Source organism: Gracilinanus agilis, chromosome 3, assembly GCF_016433145.1.
Source record: "Gracilinanus agilis isolate LMUSP501 chromosome 3, AgileGrace, whole genome shotgun sequence".
Classification (NCBI taxonomy): Eukaryota; Metazoa; Chordata; class Mammalia; order Didelphimorphia; family Didelphidae; genus Gracilinanus; species Gracilinanus agilis.
Genome location: NC_058132.1, coordinates 122,820,303 through 122,834,604, shown reverse-complemented (window position 1 = coordinate 122,834,604; position 14,302 = coordinate 122,820,303). Strand labels below are relative to the sequence as shown.

Here is a 14,302-nt window from a genome sequence, read left to right as displayed (position 1 = left end):
TTTTTGTTGTTTTTTTTTTTAAAGCAAGAGAATGAAAAGGTAAAATATCCACTTTAACATATTAAATTGGAGGATTTAGTATGTTAATTTTTGAGAGAGCAGTGGGACCTGGATTCTAGGAAGCTATTACAGCATTCTTTTAAACAAAGTAATGTGAACATATCAAAAGAAGTGGAATATAAGGACAGTGTTTCAAAAGAAGATTTTATAGAATTTGATATCTGAATTTAATGAGCTAGGAAGAAGGGGAAAATGGCTCTTTATATTAAAGATGAGTGGGAAGAATGGTGGCTCCATTGATGGAAATACATTGAACTTGGAAATACTAAGTGGGAAAGGACTATCGGGTTAGTTTTTGACGTATTCTTCTGTTATCTCAAAGCTGTCATTTATGTGGAATTATGTCTCAGGACAAGTTTTTATCTTGGTTTTGTATGTCTGGCACCAGCGTACCTTGCATATTGTAGGAGCTTAATGAATGATTGTTGGATTGTTGTGAATAGCATATGTCAGGAGATGAGGTGAGAGGAGGATAAGATCTAGGTTGTTAAGGAAAGCTAAAGGCAAAAAAAGAATGAGAGAGACAAGACAGACAGGCTTCATTGGGGGGAAAGAGAGAAATTGAAGGTACTGTAAGACTGCTGATGTGAATGGGTGAGATAACTTGCTGCTCTTCAGTTCAAGTGACTTGATCCAGACAAACTCCATTCTTGGGCACTATAACAAGAACTTAATAGATGTGATTGCTGAGAGTATGACGGGGGAATCAAGTCAAGATGGTGTTTTTTGTTTCTGTTATTAGAAATAAATTTTTTTCAACATTTATTCAGCACTTGTTATGTTCTAGGTGCTGTTGTGGTTGATCTTGCCTTCCAGAAGAATATAGTCTTGTCCAGTTTATTAGACATGGAAAAAATAATACAGTTAGCTCATTTATAGGTTTCACTAATGTCAGTGCCACATTTAGGCACTAAAATAGAAGATGAATTATTTAATCTGTTTTATAACAGTATTCTGGGAGGAAAAGCCAATGTTCTTTTTATTACATATTTCAGGAAAAGATTTTGTTTTGGATGACGTTAGGCGTATTTATTGCCTTTGTGGATAATATACCATGTTTTAATTTAAATTGTTCCTAGAAAATAACTTAGTAAAACAAAAACTTTTTGATCATTGAATGATCACAATGAGAGATTTCACAGATTTTTTTCATAGGATTTCAGAATAATCCTTAAGAATAATAAGAGAACTAATAGCTCCTGTTTTGGACTTTTATTAGGAACAGTTACTTAATAAGTCATTTTGGAATGATGCCACCACACAAAACAGTAGGAATTTTGCTTTGCTATTTTCATTACTCAACAGGGGAACATTCCTTAGAAAATAGCTGATTTTTATTTATCACATTGTTGTACAAATAAATTGTCCATCTTAAATATATACTATAATATTCATCTAATTATAGTTATTAATTATAGTCATTTTGTGACTGTAACTCCAGAGAAATTATTTTAGTGATTTCTTTAATGTAATAAAGCTACCTTCTCTACCCACTCTCCCCCTTCCCCCCTTCTAAAAAAAAAATTAAGAGAGATTTTTCTGTGAAATGTAGGATTTCTCATTCTGGAATTTTTAGGGGACAAGGGTAATAGTAGTGAAAGGAGAGAAACTTAAGTATTTGGAAGTAGAAAGGAATAAGTCTTTATTCCTCTGGGGATTGCATTGCTAAATGACTAATAAATCTTGACCAGCATTTTTGGTTAGCTGGTGGAAGATGATTTTGACTGAAAAATTCAAAAGTATGTCTTTGTATGGGAAACTGCCTAAAAGAAACATCTAGATGTCAATTTCCTTTTTTGCAGTAGTACTAAAATTCTTTGAAGATTTTGAAATGCTTGTGTTTTACTTTACAAATTTACTTCATTAAAGTGTTTTTTAAATAAATTAAGAAATTCATTAATTATCATAAGATTGATCATAGATTTAGAGCTAGTAAGGATCTTCAATGGTTATCCAGTCCAACCCCATTATTTTATTGCTGATAAAATGGCTTTCTTGTTCTTGATTTATTTTCAGTGAGGATAGTCAGGAATTTTGATGATCACTTCCTAGCTATGTGGCCCTGGGCAAGTCACTTAACTCAAATTGCCTAGCTCTTACTGCTCTTCTGCCTTGGAACCAAATACTTAGTATTGATTTTTTTTTTTTTTTTACCCTTAACTTCTGTCTATTGGTTCATAGGTGAAAGATTGGTAAGGGTGGGCAATGGGGGTCAAGTGACTTGTCCAGGGTCACACAGCTGAGAAGTATCTGAGGCCGGATTTGAACCTAGGACCTTCCGTCTCTAGGCCTGGCTCTCAATCCACTTGAGCTACCCAGCTGCCCCTTGTATTGATTTTAAGACAGAAGGTGAGGTGTTTTTAAAAAATGTTTTGATGATAATAGTCATATTTTTCTGTTTAGCCACCTCGGACATCACATCCTGTAGTGAAGTTTTCTTGTACTGACTGTGAACCAATGGTTATTGATAAACTGCCTTTTGACAAATATGAATTAGAACCGTCACCACTGACCCAGTTTATCTTAGAAAGGAAATCCCCTCAAACCTGTTGGCAGGTAAGGTAAAACATAGTGATTTACAAACAAAATTCTAGATTTTTAGAAGATTTTAATTAATGAATAATATAATCGTTTAAATTTCATCAATGTTTATCAGCTTTATAAAGTTTTTTATGATTTTTTTATAACAGGTGTATGTGAGCAATAGTGCAAAATATAGTGAACTTGGCCATCCTTTTGGTTACTTGAAAGCTAGTACAGCATTGAATTGTGTCAATTTATTTGTGATGCCTTATAATTATCCAGTCCTCCTTCCTCTTTTAGGTAAGTAATACTTGTAGATTTTCCTTTATAGAGATGTATGAAAAAGTAGTTTTTGAAAAACAAGTTTTGAGAGTTGTTTCTATTAGAAATTTTCTAACATTAACCTTTATCATCTTTTGGAAATGTATACATCTCTGAAAATGAGTTAATAAGAGGAAGTTCATAACAGTTGCTTGTATCTTTATAAAATGAAGGGTATATGTATGTTTGAAAGTGTTTTTCTTTGTATGAATTTAACTGCCTTAGTTTCTCTCTAACAGATATTAAAAATCAAAGTGTTATTTGACCCCCAATTATGATATACACAATATACTCACAATTGTTGGCTTCTAGACACCTCTAATATTGATGCTAAGCACAACTATTAGAGATGACCCCTTTGTACCCGTCCTATCATCTCAGTCCTAATAATGGTGGTCACAACACTGTTATCTGTATATTCTGTGACGAACCCTCTCCCTTATGTTGGTAACTTCTGGGATCTGATATATGTAGATCTGCAATACTGGGTGATGTATTATAATGGGTTTTTGCTATATTTTTTGTAATCCTACTCCCCCCCCCCCCCAAAAAAAAAAACCAACAAAACTTCATTTAAAGCCCTTAGGTTTATAGTTATTTGAATTTTCTCCCATGTTTCATTCTGTATTTGAAATATCTTTCCAAAAAAAATCAGAAATTTCACTGAAAGGTAATGATGGGAATTAGCTTATATATTTCTTAGCAGCTTTTTACAAATCTAAAGGCACATGCTTGTAAAATAATTAGATACTGACTTTTGTATTTATAAATACTGAGTGGTGGTGGTTTCTACATGTTATACATTTTTAGATGACTTGTTCAAGGTGCATAAAGCAAAGCCAACAATAAAGTGGAGACAGTCATTTGAAAGTTATTTGAAGACCATGCCTCCCTACTATCTTGGGGTAAGATTATGAAACCTTTTTTTTTTTTTAATAGAGAATCAGTTATATAATTTATGTTTTGCTTCAGATTTTATGATAAAAAATTTTCCTGTTGATTAGCACTTTCTATTGTTCAGATGACTTTTGGATAGTAAATAAAAAGGAAAAGATTCAGAGATTTGCAACCAATTAGTATATTAGACTTGGGAATCATGATGCCTAGGTTCTCAGCTCTCAAATTTATTGCCACCACGGATGAGTATATTGCTTAGCTTCAGAACTTCAGAATTTGCCCTACTTTCCACAGGGAAAAAAGACATTTGGCTAATCCTTAAAACATCTCTCAGGTTAATGTCTGTGAGTCTAAATAAAGCAGACTACATTTACACAAAATTGCCTTGTTTATTATTTAGGAAATTTCATAGTTGTGTTGGTGTAGTGAGATTGGAAGGTGCAATATGTTAAACTTGGTTTCCTGAGCAGAAGTAGCCCTTTAAATAAGGAGCCTTAAAGCAAGTGGGAACTTGTGGATTTATATGGACTGAGAACTTGAACTTTTCCTAGCTAGAATTCTATTATGGATGATTTTAATTGTGCCAAAGTTGTACATAAATATAAAGTACTGATAAACATTTTACCAGGAATTTGAATAGCCTATACAAATTAGGAAATTCAGGTATGACATACTCAAGAAAAGGAACTATTCCACTGATCCTTCTATGTAGTTGGCAGATAATGGATTTATTTTGACAATATTTCGGTAATTCTCTGAGAGAGCCTGGAATAACTGTGCTCAAGTGAGTGTTACAGTCAAGTTTTATTCAGATTATTTGAAACATGAATGAAGGGAATACCACTCCAAAACTTTAATTGATCTGGGAACCTCTTCCCAAATTAACATTAAAAAACCTTGCTAAATGTTGTTTTAAAAAAATAAATATATGGCCAAAATGCTACTGGGTAATGCTAGAGATTTTATGCTTCTACTTGGCAACTGAAACTAACATTTTCTTCTGATAACATTCCCAGTTAGAATGAGAATCTCTGAGTTATAAGATCATACATAGCTCCAGAGATAACAAGGACTGTAGAGTTTGTTAGGACCATTTTGTATAGGAAGAAACTAGTTCTAGAGAATTATGACTTGGCCATTGTTATACAGGTAGGAGTAAGTGGCAGAATTGTTATTTGAACCTAAGTTCTCTCACTCCAAAGCCATGCTGCTTGGAAAGAAGCCACTGGAAATTTGAGGCTCTGGGCAATGCATAGACCCAGCAGACACTCCTAGTTCTCTCAGGTCTCCATAGCAACTATTGGGGGTGGGTACATTATAGTCGTATCTATTGTTTTTCAGGTTCTTAATTTACTATGCATCAGTTCGCAAAATCTTCCCATGTTTCTCTGAATTTTTCACCCAGTAAATCTGTATCACATTTATACCTTGCAGTATGAATATTTTGGCATATATAGGACTTTTCACTTCTGTGTGTGTGTGTGTACACACACATATACTTTACACTTCTTTGGGATTTCTGAGTCAAATCAGTTTGATGTTTTTTCATTTATCTTGCCAAACTATCTTCCAGAGTGGTTGGACCACTTCACAACAAAGAAATGAATGTTGAAAATAGTGCTTTAAGATTAGCCTAATTTTTGAAGGGTTAGAAAGCCCTAGTTAGTAAGAGAACTTAGCTATGTACATTTGTAGTTAGTTATTCAGAAACAAGTGTAATGAAGTACTTGTCTGGAGTGAAATGTGAGGATTGAATTAATCTGAGAAATAGAAAGGAATAAATGAAGATGAGAAATAGGAATAGAGAGGAACCAATCTGAGAGACATTCTCAAAAAACAGTAAGATTTATTGAAAGGCCGGATACTAGGGAATTGGGGAAGGGAAAGAATCAGATACTCCAAGGTTGAAAGATAGGGCAAGTAAATGAATAGGAAATTTGTTAGAAATAGAGCCATTGGAGAAGAGAGCCAGTGTGTACAAATAATAATGAATTAACTTTTTGACATCCTAATTTATGTTGATGTGACATCCAAGTGGAAGTATAGATAGTTGGAGAAAAAAAGATACTGTGCAAGTGAGAAGTCAGAATTGAATATAGAGATTTAGGAGTCAACATAGCTATGATCTTAAAAGCCTTAAAGAAGAATTAATTTTTCAATAGTGAACTAACAAACATTTATTAATTGCACGCTATGTGTGAAGTACTCAAGTACTAGGGATACAAAGAAGGGCAAAAAATAATTAAGGTGAGGATGAAAAGGAATACTTAATGGAGCTTACTAGATGTCTTTTTTTCCTGTGAATTAGGCAAGGTCATAATTATGTTTGTATATAGTACTGTCATAGTTGATAATGCTTTGCATGTAGTCTCATTTGACCATCAAATAACCCTTTGAAGTAAGATAGTACAACTATTCACCTCATTTTATAGATTAGGAAACAAGCTTAAAGAAGTAAAATGACTAATTCAAAGTCACAGGAAACTAATGTGTGTCAGAAGTAGGATTTCAACCTAGGTCTTATGACCCTAGGAGCATTATTCTTTCCACTATGTCCTGCTGACCATCTAGGGGAAGATTGTAAAGGATTATACAGGAGAGGCAACAAGAGATGAATTAAAGGAATTGTACTTAACAAGTTTTGTGATTTTAACAGTTTATGCTATTGGCAATATTTTGTCCTTCAAGCAGTTAAGTGCCCACTGTTTCTAAGTTACTTTGTTAAGGCCTCTGGGAATACAAAGACAAAAGTAAAAATAGTCTGTGTCCTGATGAAGCTTCTATTTCCCTGGGGGATAGGAGGGAGAGGAAATGTCACATTTTTATTAGTAAATACAAGGTAATTTAAAAGGGAGGAAGGAGGGAGAAGGGGTTGAGCACCTGATACATAAAAGTCTTTTCTTCCTTCTAGGAATAGTGGTGGATTTGTCTTAAAATCCAGCACCTTTCTCTCCCTTTTAAACCCATTTATGCATTTGCATGGCCAGTAAAGGAAAATAGATATAATTTATGAAACAGAAACTATGAAACAGAAAAAAAGCTGTCTTTTAAACGAAGTGGCACAGTAGGTAGAGCAACAGACCTGGAGTCAGGAAGACCTGAGTTCAAATATGGCCTGAGACTCTTTACTAGCAGTGAGACCCTAGGCAAGTCACCTGACTTTTTCTTTGTTTCTTCATTGGTAAAATGGAGAAGGAAATGGCAAACCATGTTAATATCTTTGCCAAAAAAAAAAAAAAATTCCCAAATGAGGTCACAGTGAATGGGAAACAACTAAAATGAAGAGCAACAACTTTTTCTTCCCTTGGGCTTTGATGTGTCAGTCCTTTCTTTTAGAATACTAATAATGGTTAGTTATTTTGCATGTAAATGAAATATAACTGAAAAAATGAAAGTAGGGAGTAATGATTTATCCTTTATAATTCCTTCCAGGTTTACACCTTTTAAATAAGTTAAATGGCCATCTAATTATTTTACCTTCTATTATTAGTCTTATAAATCAGTTTTCTTGATTACTGTACGATTGAGTGGGACAAGGGACTGCTTTAAGTTTTTGGACTTTTTCTCCTCCAATAATTCAGGCACACAAGTTCTTTTAATGTAAGTAAGTCGGGATGTAGTATTAATGATTGCTTTTTTCTCCCCTCAGCCCTTGAAGAAAGCTGTTAGAATGATGGGAGCACCTAACCTTATAGCAGACAGTGTGGAGTATGGACTTAGTTATAGTGTCATTTCATACCTCAAAAAATTGAGTCAACAGGTAATGTTAATAAATAGAAGTATCATTAGATAGGAAACTTAAGAATTTTGAACTGATAATTACAATAGTGAACAAGACTGGAGCCAATCTTAATGATTCAGACAGCTTGGCTTCTCTTAAATTCAAGTATTATTAGGATAGCCCTGTATTTAGATTCCAAATTGACAGTAAAAGTTTTTGTATTTAAGTAACTGAACAATTTATAAGAAAATGGGAAATCATTCATGGAATAAATCTTAGATAAGATGACATACATGTGGTCTAAATGCACTGAATTTTATTTTAAGTCAGTTTAAGGTTTGATAATTCCTTATTTGTGAAATTATAATTTATCTGATACTTTTTTCTTTAATATGCACAATTGCATGTTTGATTTGAGGTTGCTTCTTTTTATTGGAAGTAGTGTTAGTATTTTTATTCTTTTCCAAATATTAAAATATATGGGTTTTTCTTTTTTTCTTTTTTAAAGTCTCTTGGGCACACTAAAAAACAAAACAGTAAATTCTATCATAATGGCCATAATTCAAAGTAAATGAAGATACTGTGTCAGTTAAGTAGGGACTGAAAACAGTAAATGATGCTTTGTCTTGCCAAATTATTAGTGTGCTATGAAATATAGTACATGCGTTAGGACTTTTTGATAGCTGGAAAATGGACTTTTCCCGGTAGAAATTGGCTGTTGACTAAAATGCTGATGGACTACTAGGAAAAATGGAAAAACTATTTGCTTCTGTTTTTTAATGCCTTTTTTTCCCCTCTCTAATAATCTTTATAGAACTATATCATATTGCTTTTTGTTATATGTATAAAAACTTCCTTGTGTGGGTTAAGAAGTCTTGTTGGGTAATTAGTGAGATTTTCCCTCCCCTACCGTCTCATCACTCCTGAGTGTGATTATAGATTATCATGTATGGTAAAGTGACATTTTATAGATATCATAGTGTAGTGTAGTAGCTGTTTACATGGCAGTCTTAAGAAATAAACATTTTTTTATGTAGTGAATTTAGCTCCTTTATGTGAAATTTACCATGCTCAGATGACTTAGAATTGTGGTAATACATAACCATGTGAATGAGATTTTTGTTTCTTATATATAATTTTTCATAGTGTATCACATTTTTACTGAATCTTTTACATAAAATTTAAAACTTATTTTATAATCTGATTAAAATGTTTAGAATATATCATGTCAACTTCTATTTATTTTGAATTAAGGCCAAAATAGAATCTGATAGAGTCATCGGATCTGTAGGCAAAAAAGTAGTGCAGGAAACTGGAATTAAGGTCCGAAGCCGATCACACAATCTGTCAATGGCATATAGGAAAGATTTTCAACAGCTGCTACAGGGAATTAATGAGGAAGTTCCTCACAGACTTCTAGACCTCAACATGAAGGAATACACTGGGTTCCAAGTTGCTTTGCTGAATAAGGTAATTGTTGTACATAATAGTACCACCTCAAATATGCTCCTTTGTTGTTGAATACAATAAACTCTCTGTTATCTGACTTTCTGCCTATCAGAACTCTCTTACCAGCCCTTCCACACATTTATAGTACAGTAATAACTAATGTTCATAATGTTGACCCCAAGGTGCACTACACAGTTCTGAAGTACTTTTCGAATTATCAAGGATTAGTATCATTTGTGTTTGAAATAATTTATTCTGATTCTTTAAAAATTGATAATTTATGTATACCACATAGTTCCATTACCATCTATTTCATAAAAATGTAGTAATAGAAAAGGATATTAAAGGTCATCTAGTCTTTAGTCTCTGAAAGGCCTGCAATAAATGCGTCTCACCAATGGTCATCCATACTCTTCTCAAACAGTTCAGTGCTGGAAGTTTCCTGCTTTAGACAATCCATACCATTTTTGTATAACCAATTATTAGAACCACCTTCCCCTTTTTGCTGGCTGAACTAGCCAAGTAGAATATTCTAACCATTTCACAGATTAGAGAGTTTACTGTATTTCAATTACATTTGTAAAAGTGTTGATTTAAATTTTCCCTCTTAATATTTTAATTATAGGATTTGAAGCCACAGACCTTTAGAAATGCTTATGATATACCCAGACGAAATCTTTTGGATCACTTAACAAGGATGAGGTCTAATCTTTTGAAGACAACCCGTAAATATCTTAAAGGTCAAGATGAAGGTTAGAGTACTGATTATTTATATTTCCTTTGTAGTTCATACTAATATGATACCATTACTAACCCTAACACCTTTTTTTGGGAATTAAAGACCTCTTATTTTTAAGTGATGCTGTTGTGGTAGTATTTATTCATTGATAATTTTGTAACACCAGCATTCTGGTTGCTCAGAGCCAAAAGTTTATAAAACATTCTAGTCATGGATCCAGGACTTTCTTTCCCATTTTCTAAGTAACATGTTGCTGTTTGTAGTGAAAGAAACATGGATTTTTCATAATAGGATTTCTCACTGGTCTACACTGTTGAATATTTTATAGGATTCTGAAAACCCTGAGCAAAATTGCCATAATATTAATATAAATTATGCTAATACCGTTTACATTTTAAAGACTTTATTTCCACACTCATAACTGATAACTGATTATATATGCTGTCTGATGAAAATTAATTTAGTAGAGCTTTCTTTCTTGTTTCTGTTTTTTTAGATCAAGTACACAGTGTTCCTATAGCACAAATGGGGAATTATCAAGAGTACCTCAAGCAGATACCTTCTCCTCTTAGAGAACTTGATCCTGACCAGCCTCGAAGGCTGCATACATTTGGGAATCCCTTCAAGCTTGATAAAAAGGTAACTATTTTAAAGTTTTCCTTAATATGATTAGGAATCAATTTAAAAAAATAAATTTTAGCATAATTTCTAAATAATTTATTTCTGTAACATAAACAAAAATGTTGATAACTTTTTTTTTATTACAGAAGCTAAAATAGGCATAGTAATAAAAGCTATACAGTAATGCTTACCTTAAAAAGTCAGACAGGATGAAAATTTGATTCTCCTCCTCTTCTTCCTTTTGAATAAAAGGATCCACTGTTTAGCATAGCAATCTGGTCCTGAAGAACTTTTTTGTTTAACAAAAAAAAAGGGAAAAAAACTCCACAGACCACAGCATGTTTTAATCAGTAGTCATTTAGAATGAAGGAAAACTCCCTCTTCTACTTCATTTCCCTCCCTCTCCCCCCCCCCCCATCCCTCTAATAAACTTTTCTTTACAAAACAAAACTAAGAAGCCATGTAGGATTCATATATTTTAGCATGAATTCTTTCTTTATGTAATTAGGAGTTCTCTATGCTTTTCCAGAAATAAATCAATGTAAATAGATTGACAATATTACCATTATTTTAGTGACTTTTTTCTGGTGGCTTTTTTTTTAATTGCCATTTGGGAAATTATTTTAAATTTATTTTGTATTCAATTTTATTTAGTTGTTTCTTAATATCTCTATGTAAGCTAAACACCTTCCTCATCTCCTTACATGTCATTTGTTCAAGGTAGAGTATTAGTTTCTAAAGCTTATGAAGATTGTGGTATTTCTAAGCAATAGATTGAGAATTGTCTGAGGCAGTGGTCTTAACCTTCAGTGAATTTGAAGGTATTCAGTTTTCCATTTTGTTCATCTGAGGACAAAAGTAAATAGATTTTTTTTTTCCTGTTTGGATTAGTGAATATGATTGATCTTATAGGTATCTAATGTGTATTTTTCATTGGAACTTTGATTTTGCCAGATGTGATCAATTTTAAATAGTAGTATTGTTTACTTGTAGTTGTCCCCATTAGACCGTGAACTTCTTGAGAGTAGGAACATTTTGCCTCTCTTTATATCTTTAGGACTTAGCCCAGTCACTTAATAAATGCTTGTTGTCTGACTAATCAGTTTTACTCATTATAGGGTATGATGATAGATGAAGCAGATGAATTTGTATCTGGGCCTCAAAATAAACACAAACGACCTGGAGAACCAAATATGCAAGGGATTCCCAAAAGACGTCGTTGTATGTCTCCACTTCTAAGAGGAAGACAGCAGACTCCTCCGGTTGCGAACAATCATATCGGAGGAAAAGGGCCTCCTGTACCAACTGCACAAGCACAGCCAGATCTTATTAAGCCTCTTCCTCTTCATAAAAGTTTGTAAAACTTTTGTCCCCCCTCTCCTCTTTTTATTTTTGTCTTTTGATTCCTCTTTAGTTCTTATTATATATTAGATTTGGTAATTTGATTAGGAATCATATATTTCTAAAGATGGTTTTTATTTGTCCAAATGCATACTTAAAAAAAATTCCTTTAGGATAGAATTTACTGAGCATTCATGTATTCATGTCACTGTTTAAGGCCTTGACATTTTCATATTGTCTTTTGTGATTTGTAAATTCTTCAAAGACTGTAGTCACAGATCTATAGAATATGACAATTTCTAATCTAGTATACAAGAGAAAATTAGTCCTATATATAAGATAGTGTGATGCAGTTTGAATTTATTATATCAGAATTCGGGATTTGGGAATGCTAATGATAGCTAACATTTATGAAGCACTTGAAGGATTGCAAAACATTTTATAAATATCTTATTGTAGTTTTAGCATTTTTTTGAGGTAAAGATTTTAGAAATAAGAAAACTTGACCTCTGGAGAAATATGATGTGACAGTCCTTGACCCTTACTCTGACATGTTTTTGAGGCAAGATTTAGAAATCAAATCTAGTCGACTCCCAGGTCCAGCATTTTATCCACAGGTCCACAGAATTAATATTATCTAGAACCAGTCAGTGTTTGTGTTGGCGTAGATTTGGTTAAATTAAAATTGATCTAAAGTGTCAATTGTTAGTTTGCAGGTACCTCAAAGTCCATTTATTCCAAAACTTTTGTTTTATAGAAGGAGAACCTGAAGTTGAGAGGAATCAAGGGATTTGCCTAGTTAGGCAGGTAGTTAATAGGAGAGCTGGACTACATGCTTGAGGCCACTGATACTTCTTCCTCTCCAAGGCTAATAATTTCACCTCTTGTTTTTAATTTATAATAGCTGGTAAAGTCTAATTGTGCTTCCTTAGCTTGGCTGAGATGGGTCAGGCAGACAGAATGAGAGGCAAGTATTGAGCTATCCTTCCACAGTGAGATAATGCCTTGAGTAAAAATGTTCCTCTAAGGCCAAAAAAACCAACCAAAGGACTAAATATAACGAATTAAGCATATCTTATACATACTTTATCTAAAAGGTATAGTGCATGGCAGAAGTTAAAAGCTACTATCAATACATTTATTTTAAAGAAAACATTAGTACCACAACATGTTTGTTGATTTGTAGGATATAAGAAATAACCTTAGATGATGCTGTTATAGTCTCTGATTAAATTCTTCCCATTTGGTCCTATGTTTATGCTCTCTTATCTTTGTTTTTAGCTTCAGAAACCACTAATGACATGGCAGTGGATGATGTGGTTGAGAATCATGTTGCAGACCAACTGTCATCAGACATTGCACCGAATGCGATGGATTCTGAGTTTTCGACATCCTCTTCTCCAGTCAATTTACTGGAGCGACCAACCAATCACACAGAGGCTCTTGGCCATGATCATTTAGGAACTAATGACCTTACTGTTGGTGGATTTTTAGAAAATCATGAAGAACCAAGAGATAAAGAACAATGTGCTGAGGATAACATGCCAGCATCTTCACTTAACAAAGGGAAAAAATTGATGCATTGCAGAAGCCACGAAGAGGTCAACATTGAATTAAAAGCACAAATAATGAAGGAAATTCGAAAGCCAGGAAGAAGTAAGTGCTAGTAATAGATACACCTCAAATTTGGTTGCCTTGTGTAGCCAAAGAGGAGTATTTATATACTTCAGTCTGTCTTAGGATTGCATAATTTTTGTCCATTTTGATTGCATAATCATCTCTATAGAAGTTGAAATTTCTCCCAGCATGCAGACACATCCAATGCAAAATTGTGATTTTGCACTATATATACTTTCACTTTAGTCAGTCAATATGTATTGTATCTACCAAGGGTTAACTGTTCCTAGTATAGTGTGCCATATGCTTGTCAGCTTCATTTGGATCAAGATCCTGGCTTATTTGATCTTTATATACCTCCCATGGCACAATGCTGTATACATACTGCATTTAATAAATGTTTGTTGGATGTTGAATACCATGATTATTAAAATGAGCATAGGGATGTTTTTTAGTGTATGAGCTTAACAACAGTTATGTGTGTGGGGAAGGAAGGAAGGAAGGAAGGAAACATTTGTTACCTGTCTGTCATATGCCAAACACTGTATTAAGCATTTTACATATATTAGCTTATTTTATCCTCTCAAAAACTCTGGGACACAGGTGATAGATAACATGATCACCATTCTGTAATTGAGGAAACTGAGGCAAAGAGGCTAAATGACATTCCCAGAGTCATACAGTAAGTGTCTGATTTTGAACTTGATTTGAAATGATTTGAACTTGAGACTTTCTGACCTAAGGCCCACTGCTCTATCTACTGTACCACCTAGCTGGCTCTGGGAAAAATTTGTACATAGAGAGAGAATTATTTTTATAACCCATACTTATTTTCTTAGTTTCAAAACTAAGTATTCCATGGCAGAAGAGCTGTAAGGGCCGGGCAAGTGGAGTTAAATGACTTGCCCAGGGTCACACACCTACAAAAGGTCTCCTGGTTGAACCTAGGACCTCCTGTCTCAGGCCTGGTTCTCTATTCACAGAGCCATCTAGCTACCCTATATGTAGATATT

The 14,302-nt window shown here is 33.6% G+C and overlaps 1 protein-coding gene across 2 annotated transcripts in view; it reads left to right on the top strand.

The window, feature by feature from the left end:
* Positions 1 to 14,302, top strand: part of INTS6 (integrator complex subunit 6) — a 50,098-nt gene that overhangs the window by 15,785 nt on the left and 20,011 nt on the right. Inside the window, exons 4-12 of one of the 2 annotated variants that reach the window (XM_044668242.1) lie at positions 2,464 to 2,616; positions 2,751 to 2,883; positions 3,715 to 3,809; positions 7,451 to 7,561; positions 8,777 to 8,992; positions 9,597 to 9,723; positions 10,207 to 10,349; positions 11,450 to 11,684; positions 12,954 to 13,328. In XM_044668242.1, coding sequence (XP_044524177.1) covers positions 2,464 to 2,616; positions 2,751 to 2,883; positions 3,715 to 3,809; positions 7,451 to 7,561; positions 8,777 to 8,992; positions 9,597 to 9,723; positions 10,207 to 10,349; positions 11,450 to 11,684; positions 12,954 to 13,328 — 1,588 coding nt within the window. The remainder of the gene's footprint in view (positions 1 to 2,463; positions 2,617 to 2,750; positions 2,884 to 3,714; positions 3,810 to 7,450; positions 7,562 to 8,776; positions 8,993 to 9,596; positions 9,724 to 10,206; positions 10,350 to 11,449; positions 11,685 to 12,953; positions 13,329 to 14,302) is intronic. The other variant, XM_044668243.1, reaches the window with a different exon arrangement.